Genomic DNA, 21,953 nt, shown 5'->3' with positions numbered 1-21,953 from the left:
CATGTTTCACTAGGGAAATTAGGGAAATAGCTACCTAATGTAACTGACATAACTTTATAGATGTTCTTAACTTCAAGCCGAACCTGGAATTTTCAATGGATTGAATCTCCATCTAAAAGTTATTTCTGAATTCTCTCGGCCATTTTCTGCGTTCTGAATGCATAAAAAGCAGAAAGTCACCTCACCAAAACTGGCCACATTTCAGCAGAAACACTAAAAAAGAGACTAGGAATCTTGTGTGCTTGCATTTGAAAATAAAATTATTTTCATTTCTGCAAGGTACCTACAATACAAATGAATATACCACAATGATAGTATTTGACTTGTCCTATGTATAATCAGAGTTCATATAAAACATACATAAATAACTTACAAGAAATAACAATACAATACAAAAAAAAAAAGCCAAGACATAACCAAGGTCATTTCTTTAGGTATCTTTCACAAAAGCCAGTTTAAAGTGAGAACCTCACTGGCACTTACCCTTTTCTTTCCTGAATGAAAGCTTCGCAGCCTAAGAAATACTAAATTTATACCTAAGGAGGTTCTGAAGTTTTGGGGGGTTTTGTGTTGGGGTTTTTTTTTTGCGTAATAGAAGTGCTCTTCCATTGATAAGCTAACCACCAATATTGACCAGCTTCTTGAAAACAGGCTACTCAGTTTGGAAATGCACTTGGACAGTGAAACCCAGGCTAACCGCTTCCACTGACTGAAAAACTTGTACAGCCCAGACAGCTTTTTTGGTACCAGTTGTTTTCCTTCCCTCTCTTCTTTTTTTTCTTTTTTAAATACTGTATACAATACAGAAAATATAAAATAAATAAAATCAAGTGTACAATATAGACATCTGATCTGGAATTTTCTTATTTTGAAGATGATAGCCACTAACTCAATACAAAATTATTGCTCCACACGTACTTTGAAATATATTTTTTCAGGAATATGAGCAATATAATGACTGTGAAGGAAATTTTCAACTGATAGAATCACACAAATTATAAATAGTAAGGCTTTTGATTACTTTCCTTTTTTAAACAATTTAAACCACTGATTAAATTATGTGACCAAGCCACCAAGGTGTTGTTTCAGGCCTTGCACATTGTTTACTGAAAACAAACAGTTCCAAATAGCAGCCTGAGCCCGGTTTCCTCATGCTACAAGACACAATCGTGTCTGTCTGTAACCTTGAACCGTATACTGGTCTTCAGACTCCACACTACATCCGATGCTAATTTGTCAGGGCATAAATAGACAACACGAAAAACAACAAACAAGTTGATTTTTACAGATTACTCTTTTGCAGTCTACAGACAGACATCCTGTAAAATATTATACATACACTGGAAAAATTTGAATGGAGGCTTCCTGACCTTCACTGTTTTCAAGTATTTAAAGAATCTGTAATTTGTACTAAATTATCTGACATCCTACATCAACAAATGTATCATTCTGCCTGCTTCCTGTTGTTCTAGAATTTAAGTATTTATTTAAGCATGATTAAAAAAACCCCAAACACAAAGTGTAGTCGACAAATTAACAACTGTCCTCTATATTGCGTGAATCCAAAATGTTATCACTAACTTCTTCAGACTTTTGTAAAGAGTTATAAACATGAGATTTGGAAACTCAACTGGTTGAATACATTATTATGCCAATATGCCATTCTTGAATTACTGGACACAAGAAAAAGCTTAATAGACAAAATAATCCATAACTTAGCCAGACTAATCCAGGAAATGGGTCAACAAAGACTGAAAAGCCTTTCTGAAAGGCCACTGGAGAGTGCATAGTACAAGTTCTGTGCCAGGCAGTGTCAAGCTCTAAAGATAACTGGGAAAAAAGTAGAGAAAAACAAAACTCTTTTCATTTTTATTTCTAGATCTAGCTGCATAGCACTGCTAATGAACAAAATACAAGCTTTACTAATAAATGAGAGGCACCAATTGTAGTCAATACTCACATAGGTAATCCTTGCCAAATTGCACTCGTCAAGCCAAAAATTACATGGTCTCTCCAATCAACTACACACAATTAAAACAAACCCCAAAAATTGCTATGTCACTCAGTTCAGGATCAATTCACATTTAGAAAAGTATGCAGTTGTGTTATTAGGGTAGGACTACACTGCACACTACATGATTAAATCATAGCCAAACTTGCTCACAAATGGGGAGCAATCTAGCTGTGCCAGCAGACAGTTTTGTGAGGGTTAATTTATCCTGCTTTCTGGCTGGGCAACAGAAAACATGACTCAGACGAGTACACCAAGAGATTAACTTATTTGGTCTTTGTCAGACTAAGGAGGAAGAGAAGCAGTCTCTAAAGCACAGAGCCTTCAGCTAAGACTCCCTCAAAGAATCAAACATTTCATGAATAAAGTGTTCGTACTAATTTCTAAGCACATAGAAGCAAACATGGGTGTGACACGCAGTACTGAAATCAAATCACATTTTTAGAGATAAACTTTTGATTTTGGAACTGAAGTGAAGGCGATTCAGTATCTGAACCATGAATGTTGTGTGTTCTTCGTAAGAAGCAGGGCAGAACAAAGGCTTCTCCACAAACCAGCCTTTGGGGAGGGTGGGAAGAGGTAAGGAACAGGAGGACCATACAGAAAGATTCTGGTATAAATGCCACAAAAGCCAACTGATCATTAAACAGCATATCAAAGAGACTGTGAAAATTAGTATATATATAAAAAAGATCTCTTCAGCTGATGAATAAATATTCCTACCACTGTTGCTCCCCCGAAGTCTAGCAATATCAACTGTGTTCTGTCAACACTGACTCAAGCAGATGGTTGTCATCCAAACCCGAAATTACACAGGCACAAGGAAACAGGGATTAAGCACAGTGTATGATCTACTTAGGAAGACACACGGTGATGTCTGTCATTCGCACATTGATATCACTTCATTATTACCAATTTCATTAAATCCCTCTGCAGCCCTACTTAAAGGAGCAGCAAAAGCCCTCCGGATTTCTTGAGCCTTCAAACACAAGTCTGCCAATACACTGAGTGAACATGATCAGCAATTTTTTTTTTTTCCAGAGACAATGATACAGCTAAAGATAATTAATAATAAAATATTTAGGTAATAAGATCTTCATCCCTGAAAGAGAGAAGTGCAAAACCATTTAATATGCACAGTTTTAAAGCTATACATATCCAAAGTGAGACTGATAGGCTCAAGATTTATATGAGTGTGTTGAGTGAGTTTTCTCAATAAAGCAGAAAAGACAATGGAGGGTAAAACAGACAAATAATGGTTTCATTTATAGAAAGTACTCACATGGCAGGGAGGTAAATGCCAAATTTACATGAAAGCAGTAACTTTGAATCACACCAACATAACCTGCATTACCAATTGAAGGTTTGCAACTGATTGTATGTCTGGCTCATACAGACAAGGCTTTATAGGTGCTACTAAAAATAGATTTAGTAACTTTATTTTAAATGTTGGTTTTGTATATTTTCTTATTTTTACTGAACACACATCAAATTCAAATTCTAGTAAAGAATAAATGCCAAGACAATGTCAGCCAAAGTAGGTTTGCATATAAAACTAAATTCAGAGCTGTTAAGGGGAAGATAGTCTTCACGCAAATCAAACATGAGATTAATTTTTTTTTCTCCTACAGGGAGGGTGGCAAGCAATATTTCTCAATATTGAACTGTTAACTATCAGGTTAAAACCAAAGGTTTTGTTCTCTGACTGTCTGTCTCTTTATGCATGCAGGCATTAACATTTGAGTAATAGCCTGTTCTGCTGAAATATGATTTATTTTCATATCTCATTTCACATCTCATCTTCTGCTTAGTTATTTAGTTATCTAGTGAGATACCTAAAATAGGAAGCTATTTGCTTTGGATGTTTATCCCACCAATATCTAGTATTCCAGCCCTGAGAAAGTAATTAAGTAGAGATAAACAGTAATCCTGTACAAAACTAATATCAGAGTACAGAATTTCTGTATAACCTTCACAGGCCCACACTAATCAAAACTCAATGAAAGAATTTTGTAAAAGAATTTGAGTGCACTGGGATAACAGATACATACTAATGAACTGAAATGCTGCCCGATTTCCCCAAGTAGAGGTGGGAGAGTGCTACTGAAATGTTCCCACATTTTTAGAAATTTTTATAGGTGACTTCCCTTCTTTAGAACTGCCATTTTAAGAAACATGAATTTATTGTTTGTACCAAATATTTTGTGAAACCTTCTCTCTCACATACATCAAAAGAGACATTGGAAAAGTAAGCACATGCTATAAAAATGATTTATAGCAGTTAAATTAGCCAAAATTATCTTTCTTTATTCTGATAGCAAATCTAAAATCATAATTTGATGTGAAGGAGAAATTATTCGAAACTGCTGATTTATTTAAGTAATCAAAAATAGTTACTGCAATTTACGAGCTCTCCAAACTGATTCATATATGGTAAAGTCTCTGTAAGTAAAGGAGGATTTCTGTTCAGCCACCAACAGACATTTTAAACTTCAGAAAGAGCATTAAAAATTTTTCAGACAACCCAATTTGTTTTTAACATTTCATGTTAGAAATCAGGGAAATTATTATAAGATATTAACTTTTCTGACCACAGAATCAAAGCCACAGCAAGATGAATAGAAAGCAAAGTTATAACCATGACTTTTTAGAGACTATTGGAAATTATTCTGCATCTAAGCCAATTAGCAAAGTATGTTACCCAACAGGGAAGCTGCACATCAAAATGAAATTATTATATTTATCCCCTCATTGTCAATCTCAACAATTCAAGAAATGTTTGGGAATAAAGCCTGAACAACTTCTACATGTTAATGACACCCTTTTTATGGGACTTAGCCGTGTTAGCTAGGTAGCATCGGAAAACTGGTATGGTGACGTCTACTTACAGATACCAGCATATCACAGACCCTGATCTTGAAACCTTAATCTTTATTTACTCATAGGCACAACATGCAAACCAGAATTTCTGAAAATACAAAGGTATATGCTAAAGGTATTAAATTGATACATTTCACTTTCACCATCACAAGAAGCATATGAAAACACTTAATGACTTTTTACCTTGATGATGGATATTTTTGTCGTCTTTGCAGCTACGTATAAAACAGCAAGTCTCGAGTCATTTGAATCAAACTACAATGACTAATTCAAGATAAATACATGGCTTTATTTACATAAAATTTTAAAAGCATTTCACTCATAGCTAAGAATAAAGCCGACAGATAGGCAAAATAGAGAAACTCACAAAATTATGAGTAGCTGCAATATGAAAAAGAACAGTATAACATATGGGAAAGACTGCCATGTGTAATGGATTGTAAAATATTCTTAGTAGAAATACTATAAATTAAATCCTGATGGAGCGAATGGATACCCATAGTCTGACTGGATTAATTTAAAGCAGAAAAATGTCCTTTAACAAAACATCCTTTAAAAAAAACCAATGCAGAGCGAGAGTAATACCATTGCGATCCTTAGAAAGAAAATATCCAAGAATGAGAAGAGTATTGTCATTCTTGAACTGTACACAGGAAAAGTGGTCAAGGATACACAAGAAATTGCAAACATATCTGTTTCCTGCCTAAAGGACTACAAAGTCTTTCTCAAGGGACATAACTACTGAAGCATTATATTAATGGAATCAAACAAATGCAAAGACAACAAGAGCAGAGGTGGCTGATTAGGATATTCTGTTAGACCTACCTTCAGCCACCACTGTTGGTTGATATTCATGGAGCATAAAACCACAGATATTCAATTAAGGAAACTGCAAAACACCATAAACATGAAAACTGAAAAAAAGTCACTTTATTTTCTTAAAATATCATAATTGGATTCTCTGCAAAATGCTTAGTGATCTTCAAAAATTCTTTCTTTGTGAAATAGTCTGAGATTTTCCTGATAGGGATAACTCAGTCCACATTGCAACCAAATAGCAATAATTTAAACATGATTTTACAAGAACAAGTGGAATGAAATTTCTATAGAACCGTTATTTCTTTCCTTTTCAGCACAAGTATTAACGCTTTTGAAATTTAAAGTTTTGCAAGGTCTTATGATTTAACTGCTATCAAGTTTGCTTTGGAATCATAAGAAAAGCTATTTCTGCATTCCTACCAGCAAAAGTAGAAAGAAAAGTAATCTGTTCCAAGTAGAATCTGTTTCAGTATTTTCTATAAGCAGAGGTAAGCCTCTTTTGCCTTTTCTAAATTTGTTTGTTTTTTTATTAGACATTTGCTTTTTGGAGTTTACATTTTTCTCATCTCTGGAAAAAAATTATTTGTTTTCACTCTTCTGAGAGTTGTTTTCTGAAGTCCTACTATAAATAGAAAATTACTCTCTTCTCAAATATCTCAAAAGAAACTTTCATTTAACCTTTTAAAAAATTTTCACCTCATTATTATAAAGCAAACAGTAATAAATAATTTTATTATTTTTCATCTTATTTGAAAAGCTTCATTTTAAAAAACAGCTCATTAAATACAGCACTTTATCAAATACACAGCTTCAAGTTTCTTTAATTTAACAGTAATATTTACTTAAGTCAGACGTCTTTTCCTTCCAAAATTTATAATTTGCTTAAAATGAACTACTGCATATTTTGTCACATTAAAAGAGGCATTAGTAATACAAGTTTGGACTGGATAAAAAATAAGCAAGCATCTCATTTCATGTGCTTCGTTGTTCTGCAAAACAGTGAACACTACAAGAAATATTGGTCACTGCCTCCCGACACATTGCAGAATCCTGTCTCCTGATGGCTGGCATCTCAGTACCAGCATCATACTGGTAATGGCAGAGCTTTCAGTGTATCCACATGAGACAAACAAATATAAAAAAAACTGAGCAGCATGTACTGAAGGAATAGTTTGACATTACCTGACTGTACGCTGCTCTAATGGCTATCATTGAAAGGGACAGTCTTATCCCACCCACATGCTGCTGCTGCTTTCTTTACACCTGCATTAAAGCTCACAAGAGTCCAAGGTGAGCTACTTCAAGCTGGAAGAGGTATGGATCTGTTCTCATGGCAGCATTTTGCTATTAGACTGACAACCACAGCATCAAACCACAACCTGAGACTGCTGACAGAAAACAGACATGACTTTCCCTCCTTCCACCCTCCAAATATTTTCTGTTCACTTGGTGAGATAAAATAGCTCAGCACGGGTGAGCCAAGTACCATGTTAGTACAGGGGATGGGGCAGGATGGTGCAACTGGAAATGAACATTCACAAATGGGATCGGCTGCCTGACAGTTTATGCTGCTGGGGAAATGAAGCCTCAGTGACTGAACACAAAGTGCAGTTACTTTGGAGTGCACAAGAGTCCCTGTACAAAGTTCACTATCACAATATACCTTTATTTCCAACAATATCTAAGAGAACACTTTCTTTTTGTTCTGCTGTTGCAGCAGTAAGGGCCCATTAGCAGTAAATGCCACATCAAATCCCTTAGTAATCTATTGGTTCTTTGACAGGCTACACAAATCTACTTGGAAAGCTTGAATGGCAAGTTCTCTTTTGCTGGGTTATAGAGCTAATTGCAGCTCACTGGCCATTGGGATTTAAACTGAAACTACAACATAAGCCAGCAGCATCCACTCATGCAACATGTGGTGCCAGGTTCCATAGGCTGGACAGTATACAATTTATTAAGATCAAAGACTGATTAGAAGTTTCTTCATTATATACTTCAATAAAACTGTCTTGATTTAATTTAATCATACATGCTGTTAAATTCCAACAAAAGATATATATGTTCCCATCACATGATATATGACTTCTCATAGAAAGAAAAAAAATTGAGTGAGCTGGGCAAGAAGTCTGTAAACGGCCTGACAGAGATAAAAAAAGTTCTGGTTCATACCAGTGAAGTCTCATAACAAACATGAGATGTGGAAAGGGCCCCACATCGACGCTCTGATCTTAGTGCATCTCCCAGTTATAGGTATTACTGTACTGAAAATGCCGGATTGGGTCACTTCATACATTGTGCAGATTAAATCTCTCATTGCTTAGCTGCCCTTACATTATTTCTGAACATAATGAAGTATTAAAATATAAACAATTCTTGCTCTATGTTGAAGACACTAGGATTTTCTTAGTCAACAAGTTGAAGCCAGCTCACGTGCTGACTGTGCAGTGACCCTTTCATAATGTTTCCCAGCCATACAAATACACATATATATTTATCAGGAATGTCTTTTCCCATTTATACAGTAATTCAATATAGTCATCTGTTGGCATAAAGTACACTACATGAGAGGCTGAACAGAATATCTCCCCTAAACCACAATTAAAATAATGAGAAACTATTACATTACAGAAAACATTCCTCAAAGCGTCAACAAATGTAGTCAAAAGCAAAAATTCTGCATATTTTAATATATCCTAGATGTAGAAATATGGGACTGAAGGGTCTATAAACAATGAAAGAGTCCAGCCTTTTACCATCATGACTATATCAGACAATCCCAATTTGATCAAGCTTCATCTTAAATATAGTGATACTGCTTGTCATTACTAGTCACGACAGAAGGTTTTTCAGAATTTTTCTCCTCCTATGGTTAGCAATCATCTTTTATCTTCCAGCCTTAATTGATTCATGACCTTTTTATATTAGTTTGTTATCGATGCTCACCATTTTCTGTAGCTTAAGCAGGTGTACCCACAACTCCTCTCTCTGAACAATATTGATGTAAAAAGCAGCAAATTATAACACATATGGTCTACGACATGGAGCAAAATAAAAGGATAAAATACAGCAGAAAAACCTAATGTTCAAAAAGCAGCCTTTAAAAGCCAATATAAGCAATAATATGACCAACAATTTAAATATTCCTTTCAGATTTTGGGTTATTTTGGGATTTATGTTTTCTAAAGGAGGCCACACTTTTTAAGCAGTAGAACTACTTTTACTTTCATTCAGAATACAAACATAAAGCATAGCATGTCCTACAAGTATTGTCAGTTTAAAAATTAGCCATCACAAAAGTTAGCTAATTTGAGGAACATTATAATTCAATTTTTCCCTTTTTGACTGGATAGATATTTTCTAATAATAATGATAAAATTAATTATATTTTAATATTATTATGTAAACTTAGAAAATTTATAGGAAAGTTATATGGAAATGACGACTCTATTTAAAAAGAGTCATTAGTTGTTTTTTTTAAAGTATAAAATGTCAAATATTACCTAAAAAATCTTAATCACAGAAGTAGCAAGTTCTAGCTCTACTTCCTATTGTTTTCCTGACATGGTTCCATATAAGATCCATCTGCCTTAGGAACTATTTGAGGTATATCATATCAGATGAGAGTGCAAATTTATAAAATAACAACTGTTACTACAAAAAGTGAAGTCAAAGAGACTTTAATAGGTAGCCATGGATACTCCTGCTCAGCAAAACACTAGGCTGAAAAAGGAAAATTGCTGTAGACTCCGGAGTCCTTTGATAGAGCTGAACAAGAATGGGCTGAGCTGTATATCAAAGTGGACTGCTAAAGATTAAGCCATGTGCCAAAATATTATGTTTACAGACATTAAACTAAGAGCTTCTCACATATTTTTGCCCACAGCCTGAAGAAATACTCAGACTCCCAAACATTAACATGCATCCAGTTGTTCCACAAGTCCATGTCTACATGACCAACCTGATCTAACTCTAAAGTGGGCCTACTTAGAGTATGGGATTGGACCTTTTGACTTTCAGAGGTCCACTCCAACCTAAATTATTTACAGTTCTATACAATCTCCTCCATCATGGTAAAAGCCAAAGAATTCAAGCACCTAACCCCTCTCTGAAGGACCAATTGCCAGATCATTCAAGACAACCAGCTTTACTTTCCTTAAGTGCAAACTACTGCAGGTAACCTCGCACCACCCATGACTGCCGAATGTTATTGCTCTAAGTTCACACACCATAAAGGCCCAACCTAGCTATGTACTGGGGTAACAGAGGAAATTTCTGGTTTTGATCATTCTTAAAAAGAAAAAAGGTAAAATTTATTTTAAGTTATTAACTATAATATAAACAGAAGTAATTAGCAGCTAAACCCACATTATGATCTGTAACTCGCTTTTTTATGAATAATTATCCCAGCGTTTAACTATGGACCAAGTACACCTATTTTATTGGAAAAACTAGAAGCAAGTGTCATTCCTGTATCATGCCACTAGCCAACATGTATCCTTTGACTTACAGTTAAGCCAGCATTGAGTTATTCTATGTTGAACTCTACTGTCTTCTGAAACTGAAGAATTATTTAAGTAGTTCCATTCACAATACTGGAAGTGAAATACTTTTAATACAATTGGGCTCTTTCTCAAACAACACCATGTAGTCCAGAATGCAGTTCCTCGACTTGACTTACACATTCTAAAAAGCTAAAAGAACCAGCAACAGCAAAAGTTAAAGACTAGCTGTGAAGAAGCAACAAGGTAGTTTATGCTAGCTCAGCAAGAATAAAGTCAAATTCCAGGGTCACTGAGAAGGGAGACTGAAAGCAGTATCCACAAGCGTAAGACTGCACAATTGGGTTGTGCTTCTGGGAAAGGCAAAATATCTGCATCCTGCTTGCTATTGACTATCAGAAATGCAAAATGGTGTTTGGATCCAATTATTCTAGAAAATGTCCACCTTGGTATTTAAGCCCTCCCTTATCACAAAAGAAGAAAATAAGTTAAGGACTTATGATGGAGGGCACTTGGGGCAGTGTCTTATGATCTTGCATGAGAGTGTACTCTTTTCCCAAGCATTCACGTTCTCTTGCTCTTAAGCTACATGTGACACTCAACTAAACTGTTCAGCCTTTCCCCTACATAGGATGCAGTTTAACCATAACAGCCTTGTAAATCACTCACCTTTGACAGCACTCCTAATATTGGACTCTTTCAGTATATATGTGTCTACTACTTTGTACCCTAAATTGTGACATTCAGTAGACTACAAGATCTTCCTTTTCTTCAGCAAAGCAAAATACCTCACACTTCAACTTTTCTGCTGTCTAGTGGTGTTGAGGTCTGACTCAGCACAGTGATTCTTTGCACTTAGAACTGAAACAAAAAATTACAGATGATCTTCACCAGATCATTTCTCTGCATTCTCCATAGGTCAACAGTTGCTGAACTGTGGGATGTTTATCTTTGTGATACATAAACAATCATGCTCCAGTAGCTCACATCATAATTTCTGAGGTAGTGTGCTGGGAAGCAATAAAATGTTGGAAAGGTTGTTAACAGATGAAGCCAGCTTTATTGTGGAATACTGAAAGTCTGATCAGTGTGCATATTTTAAGATCAAGACAGATCTCTTCCTCAGCATCAAACTATACCAGGCAGGTAGCAGTGTACAACTACATCTCTTGTAGGACTTGCAAAACTTGCCTCTTAGTATCGAAGGGATCAAAACCTATTGTGAAGAACTAATATAAAAATATCAACTTTCTCAAGACTTTTAGAAGGTAAACAGTGAAAACTGAAGAATGACCAGCTGCCAGGGACCAGCAATGGCACACTGCTCTGTAACAGAAGGCAAGCAGGTGTAAAGTATGGAAACAAGGCAACAAGGGGCAGTGCCCTCACCAACAAGTGGTGGACTCCCACAGTACCCAGAGAAAGATAAGTTGGGTAGGTCTGCTGACAGCAGCTAGGTTCAGCCAAAAGTCGAGATAGCCAGAGAAGCCCATAGTGATGAGGAAGGCCTGAGGTCAAGCCAGAAAGTCAAGTCAGCATGGCAGGGTCAGGATCAGGTCCAGCGATGGCAGCCAGGTCAGTCACAGTGATCACCAGGCAAGTCCACAGTCATGAAGACGACCTGAGATCAAGCCAGGATGTCTAGTCCATATGCAAGGATCTGGGTCAGAGAGGTATGTTGCCAGGCACAAGCATCGCTGCAACACAGCTCAGGCAAGGACCAAGGGCGTGGCCTGAGCCTAAGTACAGCATCCAAGCAAAGAGGTCAACAGGCCCCTCCTCCTCACATCCTTCACACAGCTCTTTCCTCAACAGACTGAACCAAGGTTGCACAGCTGTGCTACATTAATGCTGACCTCGAGCACAGGCAGCTCAGCCCTGCAAGGAGGGGTTCGGGGGGCTGTTGATGCACTCAGGGCCCCGACATTAGCTTGCAAAGGAAATACTTATAAGAACCAAGGACAGAGCCTGCTGAACTATCAGCCTAAGCAGAGATTTCAAGTATTCTGAGAGCAAAATGTATGCTGAATGCTATTGGCACAACTACAGAACCATTTTAAAAAAATGTGGGTTTTAATGAGTTAACCAAAATTATAAAGTACAAGTCGGTCAGTTTAAAATCCCTCTGCACTTACAAATATCTACTTCCAAATAGAGGTGGAGCAGTATACCTTCATTAAAAAAAAATTAAAATAATGCTGTTGTAATTAAGTAAGATCTTCCCCCCAAACAAATTTTTGAACACATAAAACAACTTTAGTATATTCATTAAAAAAAAAATCATACTTCATTCATTTCTGACAAATCAAATGACTGAAAAATGAGAAAATCAGAAAATACAGCATTTCTTTTACTTCTGTACACTTTGGTAGTCCACCCAAAAAATGATAAACAGGTTTGATAGTTAATATATGATCCCATCATTTTGTTATGGACCGACTTATCACTGTGTAACAGTAATGGGTTTTGGCTCTGTGACTGTTTAAACCAATAAAAATCATCACTGTCAGTGTCCCACAATGGAAACATGGAAAATCATTCACTTCTATTTGCTTGCTTAGTGTTAATTAATTAATTAATTAATTTTAAGCAGCTCTGCAGTATCAGAGAAGTATCTGCTCTGGTGCAAAAGAAAGGTAGGAACATGCAAATAGGGAGAAAGGACAGATAATATGCCGAACTTCTCAGTCTCAAGTCACAGTGTTGAATTTTGGAATTGAAGGCGTATTAAAAAAATACATGTTACCAGTACTATTAATACTGGAGTGGAGCGTTTTAAACTGCTTATACTGAAGTACTTCCCTGCTTATCAACTCTGCCATCATCACACATATCTGCCCTTGTATTTATATTTTGTGCAACTGTAACAATCTTTAGAAGTTTCATCAACTAATCACTTCTGACATCTGGAATTACTGATATTTGATGACACTGCAGTCTTCAAATATATTATTTATAAAGTACTTATTTTAGAGCCTTCATATACTGCCTAATGGTATACGCACAATTTCTAGATTAAAAATATTTTAACATATGTAAAAAGGCCGACGGATAATGACATTTAACACTTTCATATAAGCTACGTCATAAGTTGCACAAATGAAAGACAAGCTTACCAAGCAACCTGGCGCAACCTAGCATTACCATTCATCTTCATCCTGTTCTATCTATGTAATCTCTATTCTAGACAGCCCTGAATTCAAAAGCACCCTTACCTTGTGTCTTAATCCAGAAGATTCAAAGTAGAATCTACTTCAAAGTTTCATTTTTGCCACTTAAAAAATTACTTTCTTTGTAACACTGAAAGTCAGTCTGAGTTCTACTGAAAATACTTGAGTGGCGAATTAAAGATATGAGGAGGAAAACCAGCACAGACAAATGAAATGAAACAGAGGAAATAAGGGGACAGGAAAACAGCCCAGATAGGAGACTAAATAAGAAGAAAAGGAAGGAAAACTCTTTTTGTCTTCAATTAAGTGTTTGGAAAGTAGGGGGAAACATTAATTTTCCAGGAAAATAAATTTTCATAATTGTTCTGCTCAGCTTAGCAGTGTGATTCACACTACTAGTCCTTGAAACATGCAAAAATTAAAAGTGCTGCTTAAACCTGTTTTGCTGCTCACATCACTTATATAATTTTGTGTCTTACGTTCTTTGGAAAAAACTGCTGGTTGGGGAGATGGAGGTGTATGTCTTAGATACAAATGACTGAATATGGCAGTGCTGAATAATCATACTGTCAGAAGAATGGAGAAGGCAAGTAGGGTTGGAGTTTGGAGAAATGAAAAGAGCTTGAGGCAGAAAACCAGGAATGTATTGTTAATAAAGTGAGAGAGAAGAGAAATATAACCAAAATCTCCTTTGAGCCTGAAGAAGGCTACCATGTTTTGAAGCTTTTGTAGATACCTACCATCTTACTAACAGACAAGGAGAAATAGAAGACTACTGAAAGTCTTCTAGCTACCACAGATCATTTTTAAAAGTAACTTTATGATTACTGTTTTTCTAGCTAATCCTTGTTGATGAAATCATTTTTAGGTGTAGTGATCCAGCTGCAGGCCTGGCTTTTGTCACATTATTCCCATATATTAATTTTTTTAGAGTAAAAAAAGAATGTATGATTTAAAATGTCAAACACTGCTGTTCCTTATTATTAAGCTTAAAACCTTTGGGGATGTTTTTCCCAACTGTAGTTTAACGCCTAAGTAAAAATAAGGTCTATTTCCAGATATGCTGCGAACTTCGTAATACAGGGAGGGTCATCTGCTGACACAGTATTATCCTGCCAAGCAGAAAAAAGCATGATGAGACTACTATTGCACAATTTTTCTCAAAATAAATGAAATTACTTTGTATCTATTCATAGTGGTAAATTTTGTCTTGCTGCCCACCTTCTTCAAAGAAAGAGCTATTTTTAAAAAGTTGATTTATACAGTTCACAAATATTTTTCTAGCTACTCTTAAATTTTCTATTAATAATTTAAATAGGATTAGGTGACTTGTACCAGAAGCGAAATAACTGAACATGTCGTTACTTGACAAACAGCCTAGTCATATTTGTGTCATAAACACAAGCATTTGATGGGATAACAGCTGTCATTAATGTAACTATCCAACACCACACTGGACAACATAAGTAGAATGCTTTTGCCCAGGTTGGTAGAGACAAATATGCATTAAGCTCCTGTTCAAATGGAATGAGAGAAATAGAGCAAGTGTGAATATCATTACAAAAAGCACAAAAAACTTCTGACAAGCTCAACTGTAATCTCCAGAGGAAAGGATTAGGCCTTATCTTAGAAGAATAAACTTTTTCAAAGGGATGAGCTAATAGGTTCTACCACATCCTTCCAGACTCACTGTCTTTAACTCTTCATAAGACTACATGAAGAGTGAGAATAAATGAGAATTTATTTAAAACAGTCTGTTCATATTTCCAGGTCCTCTTTTTATATTCAACAACCATTGTAAACTAAAGACATAGGTAGCTGTATTAACAACTCTTTTTTAGTAAATCCAAACAGCAATTTAGCATTAACAAACCTTGGCCTTAAGAAGATGACAGTCCACCACCTACATGTGAAAGGAACTACATGCTATTCTGTAAAGTGGCGTACACTATGAAAACGCGCAATGGTCAGAAATAGGAGATGGGAAAAGTAAGTCTCTTTTGCAAAGGGTTCAAGAAGTTGCTTTAAAAAAAAAAAAAATTCTACCTGCCAACTTATTTGCCTATTCCTTAACTAATTTCAGGCCTGTTCCCAGGCAACTACTACTGTCTTCATCACACCAAAGAATAGGAGAGAGAGAGGAAAAGGACGTACACAAGGCCATTAGACAAGCTCTTCTTAAGTTATAATAGTCTTGTAAAAGATAAGATTGTGCCACAACAGAAAAGAAGGGGTATTGAGACAACTCTTCTTTGTATGAACTTGTATGATCACTTCAGGGAAACTGGTGTAAGCCTATAGCTTCTCTTTGTGAAGATTTGCCAAGTTTTATAATCACATACTTCAGTTTCTCTCTTCTTCAGGCCAGCTGAAGTGTTACTAACCAGAATTGTGAGCAATAAGCAAGTCTTCCTTCAATATCTCCCTTTCTCTCCCCCTCCTTCTGCTGATTTTCATATCCTTCTGTGCACCATAATTGGAAAGGGCACTTGGTAAGCATGGGCTTTCTGACTCTTACTAGTACTTCTTACAAGCCACCAAACAGCAAGAAAGACTGAAGCTCCAAACATTTACTGGAACTCAGAGGAAGAAAAGAAGGCAGAAGAGCCACAAAACCATAGAAACCAGACTGTTTACAGCAAGAAGGCTAATGGAGAATGGGAAAAGAAAGATTAGATAGTAGACAAAGAGTAAATCAGGGGTATAGATATTGGAAAGTGTATATGAGCTAATAAGGAATTACACAGTTTCAAAATAAAAAGGTAAAGGATCACTGATTGCTAGCACAACAATCTAGGAGTCCTGGTTACACTCCAAACTCTTCAGTACTGTGATATAGTATCTTTAGGAAGTTACATGACATCCATCTGTATATATTTACCTGTTAATAAAATGTGGTTAATGATATTAACTTAAAACCTATGTGTGTGAAAGCAATTTTAAATTATCATATGGAAGTTTTATAATTCAGTTTTATACACAATGAGTGGAATTAAAAAAGCTCGCTCTGCAAACATGCTCTTGCTAAGAATCCAAGAGGAAAAGATGGTCTTCAATTTCCTCTTCCATATTTACATTCCCACTCTGTCTTTACACAGTTTCCCTCTATAAATCTGATGCATACAATGACTTTTCAGATTATTTGCCTTCGTTGTCTTCCTCAGACCGATCCTGTGACAATACACTACAATCCTAATTTGCGATACAAAAGCCAAGTGTCACAAGACATGGTAGCTAAGCTATTTAAGCACTAGCTAAAAGCCTTGCTTTCTTTGACATTTTCAGAACCGTGAATTTATAGAAACCTTCACTACAAATGCCCAAAATAAACCACCTCAACTTAGGTATCACACACAGTACTTATAGAACAAACATACCATACCACAAGGTATATCATACTCTACTTATGGTACCTCACACCGTATTTTATATCTTCAGAAAAAGGGAAAAGTTCTTGGGCCTATCCATGTCTAAAACATTGCCTGCAATCTGATCAGAGTAATCTTAATGAATCTTGACATAATAAGCCAAGTAAAACCTGACATAATAAACCAAGTAAAACCAGGGACTGTGGTGAGGATAAGTAGCATCTATACCATGTCAGCCGCATTTTTTAATTTAAACTGCTATCAACAAAATAATAATAATAATATTCCTTTTGGAATAATATTCTTTTTGGAAGGATACAATTAAATCTTATCAGTAGTAGATGGCATTGTGCTCATCAGCTCTGATACTGCTTCCTGTGACATAAGCTCTTACTTCACTATTCTTTTTCCAGTTTGCATCCATTCTTATTGTCCATTTATGAGAAGAATGGATGACAACACATATGCTGAGGCCATTTGGTTACTTGAGACTAAACATGAGGTTCACAGGTTCAGAAAACATTATTAATTGCACCCTTATCCATGGCTGGTACAAGCTTGTGCTTCAAAGTCACTTCACAACCCAACGGAAAGAAGACTGACAGAGTGTTAAAATCTAATGAGAGACATGAGATTAGTATTGAGGTACTCAGGTAACAATGACACAATGTTGTAATTGTAACAAACAAGTAAGCATTTGATGAGGATTGTGTTAGATCACCTTCTTGAAAGATAGGGAATAATAGATAACAACAGAATAATATGAATTCCACATAGTTACCAATATCAGTACATGGTATCTTTTCTACTAACCTTTTCAGTTACACTAGTTTTATTATTAACACCCCCTTGGTTTTGTTTGGAGTTTGTACAGTATCCAAGGGGTGGGCAATTTTTTTACATGAATGTTTTTGTAATTAAACAGAGGCCAGGCTCACTTCTGCTCACAGTACACGTACAGATACTAGATAATATTGGAGATAACTTACCACAGGCAGGATGTACAAAAAGGTTGTATGAATGTCTGATTAGGGGATAAAAGCACTATTAGTCATTCTTTCATTCAAAAGAAATTAATATTTACCGTGTGGCTTTCTTGGCACATGATTTGAACTCATGAGAACAGAAAGTATCTCATTCTGTAATTTTAAAAAAGAGTTGTTTTTTTTCAAAGCAGACCTAGACATACCCAGTTGCTGAAAGAGAAGAGCCACACTGGTGCCTGTAACAGGAAGGCTATCATGTAGAGGAGTCTGTATCAGTTGTCGGTCTCCAGCTCCCAAAGAAAACAATTTCTGTAGAAAGAAATTTTTTTAATTGATTATAAATTTAATTTATATAGAATAAACAAGCTGTTGTCATACAGATAAGTGATTCATCCTGCAAAAAATTATTTATTTTGTATACAGAAGTTTAAAGCCAGTAAGAATAATTGAATTGAAGAATACAGATCTGAAATATAATTTGAGGACAATGATATGTCTCCTTGAAAACGTAGCATGATAGTGCCTTCCTTGCATTTTCATTGAACTAAACAGTGATGGCTTTGAAGGCATTTGATATTACATTTTTAATAATACATTAAAAAACCTTCCAGGGGAAAAAAAAAAAAGTATAAAATCCATTCAAATCAGAAAAATACATATTATTTTCTAACTGAAGTTCTTTGATATCTACTGTCTGCATGCATGTTTTAAGTATGAACATACTTATGATATAGGGGTATTGAAGAGGACACTTCTGCTAGTCCTATGTTCCTACTCTGCATATTAAGGCAGAATTAAAACTTCAGTTACCTTTCCAGCACAAGAACATACCTCCCTTGAGGAAGGCAGGAAATGGGAGTGAAAGGAATGTACTTGTGTATCACATCCCAAAAAGCATTGTATCTGCAAAATAATCTTGCTTTCCTCTGAGTAAATCCACATGACATTCAAGCAGCAGATGATTTCAAGTAGTTACCTCTAACCACTAACTACCATGGGGTGGGGGGCATTTTCTGTACAAGCAATAAGTGTGGTACAACTCCACATGGCAGCAAAGATGTTGAATGTATGAAGGTAGCAAGCTCTAGTTGCTGCACAGCAGATGTTTGAAACCAAAATGCTCCACAGTTAAACCAAGCAAGTCTCTGAGCTGTAGCAGAGATGCTCTTCCCCAGCACTTTCGCAGCAGACCTCGATGCAGGTCAATAACTAATTTTGCAGTTGATTATTTCAGCAATGGACACGTGAATAGCCTGGGAGGCTCCTCAAGGACTTCTGGAGATAAACATCAGAAGAGTGTTCTCATTCTAAGATATATAATTCAGATTTAGCCCTGGAAGCATGAAGTTTAAGAAAGAAAACAGAATAACTTAATTTCTCATTAAAATGGCAGTTTGACACTAGCAAATTTAAGTTTGAACTGAAAGAACATTGAAGAGAGAAAGCAGAAGGGAGAACAGCCAGAGGAGCACGAATTTTCCTCCCTCTTCTAGCAGAGGAAATGGCCACTGGGGAAAGCCATATTTATGGATGGAAGTTTAAAAAAAAAAAAAAAAAAAAAAAAAAAGAGGATAGAAAAGGAGCCAGAAGTTCAAGTGGATCACCAAAACCTGTAATATGAGGTTCAAATACCACTGGAAAAGAGGGTTTCTGATAGGGACATACAATCTAATTACTCCCCTTCAAAACCAAAAGGCTTTGGATGCAAAAACACAGAGACATGGCTGCCTGGAGAGCAGTAAGGTAGATCTTGACTAAGCTGAGAGGACATTTTGCCACTTATAGAACTAAGAGAAATTCCAAAGCAGACAGGGCTATGGGAAAAACAGAAAAGAATTAGGAATTTGTAGGATTTCAAGAAGGTTGATAATCCACAGGGTGGGTGGGAATTGTGAGAAAATGTGTATGAAATCAACTTTAATATATTGCCATCTGCATGCTTAGTTTCCAGGTATGTTTCATGATAAGGACTACAATTTCCCAGTAGTGTCACAGCATAAAGTGAAGGCCAAGCAAATAAGACCCAATTGGCTTGTCAGAAACCCACAAATGTATAGGAATAATTTATTTAAAGTAAATCAACAAACAAACTTGACTTTCTGCTCACAGAAACCATATGTAAAAAGCATAAAGAAGTGTAGTTGCTGGAAAACTTTCTTATTTTTGAATACATGGGCTACCTGGAATATTTAATTACCTCTGAGAAAACCATGTCCAAGTTACTTTCTTAGCATTTTTTAAAAATTTTATGAAAATAGAAATTTAAAAGAGTTACCAAAAAAAGACCAGTGCAATACTGAACTGCATCAAGGAAAAGACATGGGTAAATTAACTAAAGTGAAGGACATGTTAAAAAATGGCAAAGAAAAGAAGCCTTTAAAAAAATCTGTAGCAAGCAGAAATATTCCTGAACACACATTATTATTAAAAACTGAACTTACACAAACTGCTTGATTTGTTACTGCGCCTTGTAAAAAGCCAACTCAGTGACAAAATTAACCCTTTGACCTTATCCTGGAATGGAATTTTTGCTGTCTTTAGAAGACAGGCCACAGGGAAAGCACTCACAGGCCACAGGGAAAGCACTCAGCTGAACTATGATCTTTTTTTCTTCAAAAATATTTCAAGAATTTATTTTTTGTTTTCTTCATAAATTAAATTAACTGGAAAAATACCCTTTTTTTCCATTTACCTGAGACCCTCCAGAAGCAGGGACAAGGCATGAACACAGATTTGCAATGAGAGTCTCCAGTGACACGTTCAGGCTGTCCACGTACACAGTATAGATCAGGCCAAGGCAAGCCTAGAAAGGTAGGCAAAATATATTAGACTGCTATACAGGGAAGGCAGATGTGAAATTACTTAAAGATCTACATATATAATTTTTAAAAAATAAGTGTGTCTTAATAGTTAAGGTAGTGAAGTACCTTCCAACTGAACACAAAGTGATGTGCTATAGAAGCAACCATTCATTTAAAAAAATAGATTGGCTATTTAGGAGGGATGCATGTACTGGCAGGTGTAGAGATATTCTTTTTTTTAAATAAATTAAATATTTGATATTTGTGCTTTGTTCATTACACAAAAAGTGCTTTACTACAAGTTACTTTTAAAAATTACAAAATCAACATAGCTTCATCTGTGCTTTGAATTCTATGGATCTAAACCTGACTGGTTTCCAGAGTAGAACACTGATGAATCAATGAGCTTTTGAGGCTTGTTTTAAGACTAGCATCAAGGATCAACAATTCCCTATGTTGTTTAACTTACATTCTTTATTATTTCAATATAAGTATATTTTAAAATGAACAGTATATTAACACTTCAGCATTTCCTTTTTTTTTTTATGGATCCAGTTTTGATTGAGTAATCACAGACAGAGCTTCATAATTTTTACTAATAATTTAATGTAAGATGATTTAACATCATGTTCTAAGAAGCCTTTGGAAAAAAAGAAATAAATAACTTTGTTCTACAGCATCCTTTTGGTGTCTTTTAACTGCTGTAATTTTGATAATTCAGCAACTATTTTAGCAATTCTCCTCTTAGAAATAATTCCAACAGTAACTTTTCATATAACACATAGTTAAGCTGTGAAACTAATTTCCACGGGTTGTTGTAAAATCTGACCATTAAGAAACTGGTCAAATTATATGAAAAAATCCACACAGCTGACACCTTTGGTTCAGGATGTCATTTAACTATAATTCACACTGAATTAGGAAAGTATTTTGTGGAATTATTTCTAGAGCCTGCCGAATTCTTACACACTTTGCTTTGCATTCGCTACAGGCCACTATCAGAGACAAAATACTGGGCTACATGGACTTTTAATCTCACTCAGTACAGTCATTCTTAAAGTCTAATGACAACTTAACTGTTGAATGATTTCCTCCCTTGATCTGTAAACTGAACTATATTTGTTTCTCTTAATATGTATTAGCTTAATAAAAATTTAAGGTTTTCATTTATCTCAGATCAGCCATATTTCATCAGCTGAAAGTAATCCAAGATCCTAAATCTCTGTCATGCATCTTAATTTGATCTGGAAGAGGCTCTGACATTTTGCCTTACATACGGAGGAAAACTAGGATTTCACTATTAATTTACCATTATATATTTAATCAAATATTGTTAATGTGTTGTTTTTACCTGAGCAAGTCTGGTTTTGTCCTAATAATTCCCTTCATTATACAGTACACTGAGCCCAGAAAAAT

At 35.6% G+C, this 21,953-nt stretch overlaps 1 protein-coding gene across 8 annotated transcripts in view; it reads right to left on the bottom strand.

The window, feature by feature from the left end:
* SBF2 (SET binding factor 2) overlaps positions 1-21,953 on the bottom strand; it is a 287,512-nt gene that overhangs the window by 126,901 nt on the left and 138,658 nt on the right. For all 8 annotated transcript variants that reach the window (XM_072863651.1, XM_072863648.1, XM_072863649.1 and 5 more), the window contains 2 exons: positions 20,429-20,539; positions 17,940-18,045 (listed from right to left, as the gene is read on the bottom strand). In XM_072863651.1, the coding sequence (XP_072719752.1) occupies positions 17,940-18,045; positions 20,429-20,539 (217 nt within the window). The remainder of the gene's footprint in view (positions 1-17,939; positions 18,046-20,428; positions 20,540-21,953) is intronic.

The sequence above is a fragment of the Ciconia boyciana genome, chromosome 6 (assembly GCF_034638445.1).
Source record: "Ciconia boyciana chromosome 6, ASM3463844v1, whole genome shotgun sequence".
NCBI lineage: Eukaryota > Metazoa > Chordata > Aves > Ciconiiformes > Ciconiidae > Ciconia > Ciconia boyciana.
The sequence above is the reverse complement of the archived record's forward strand: the minus strand, read 5'-3'. Positions and strand labels throughout refer to the sequence as shown.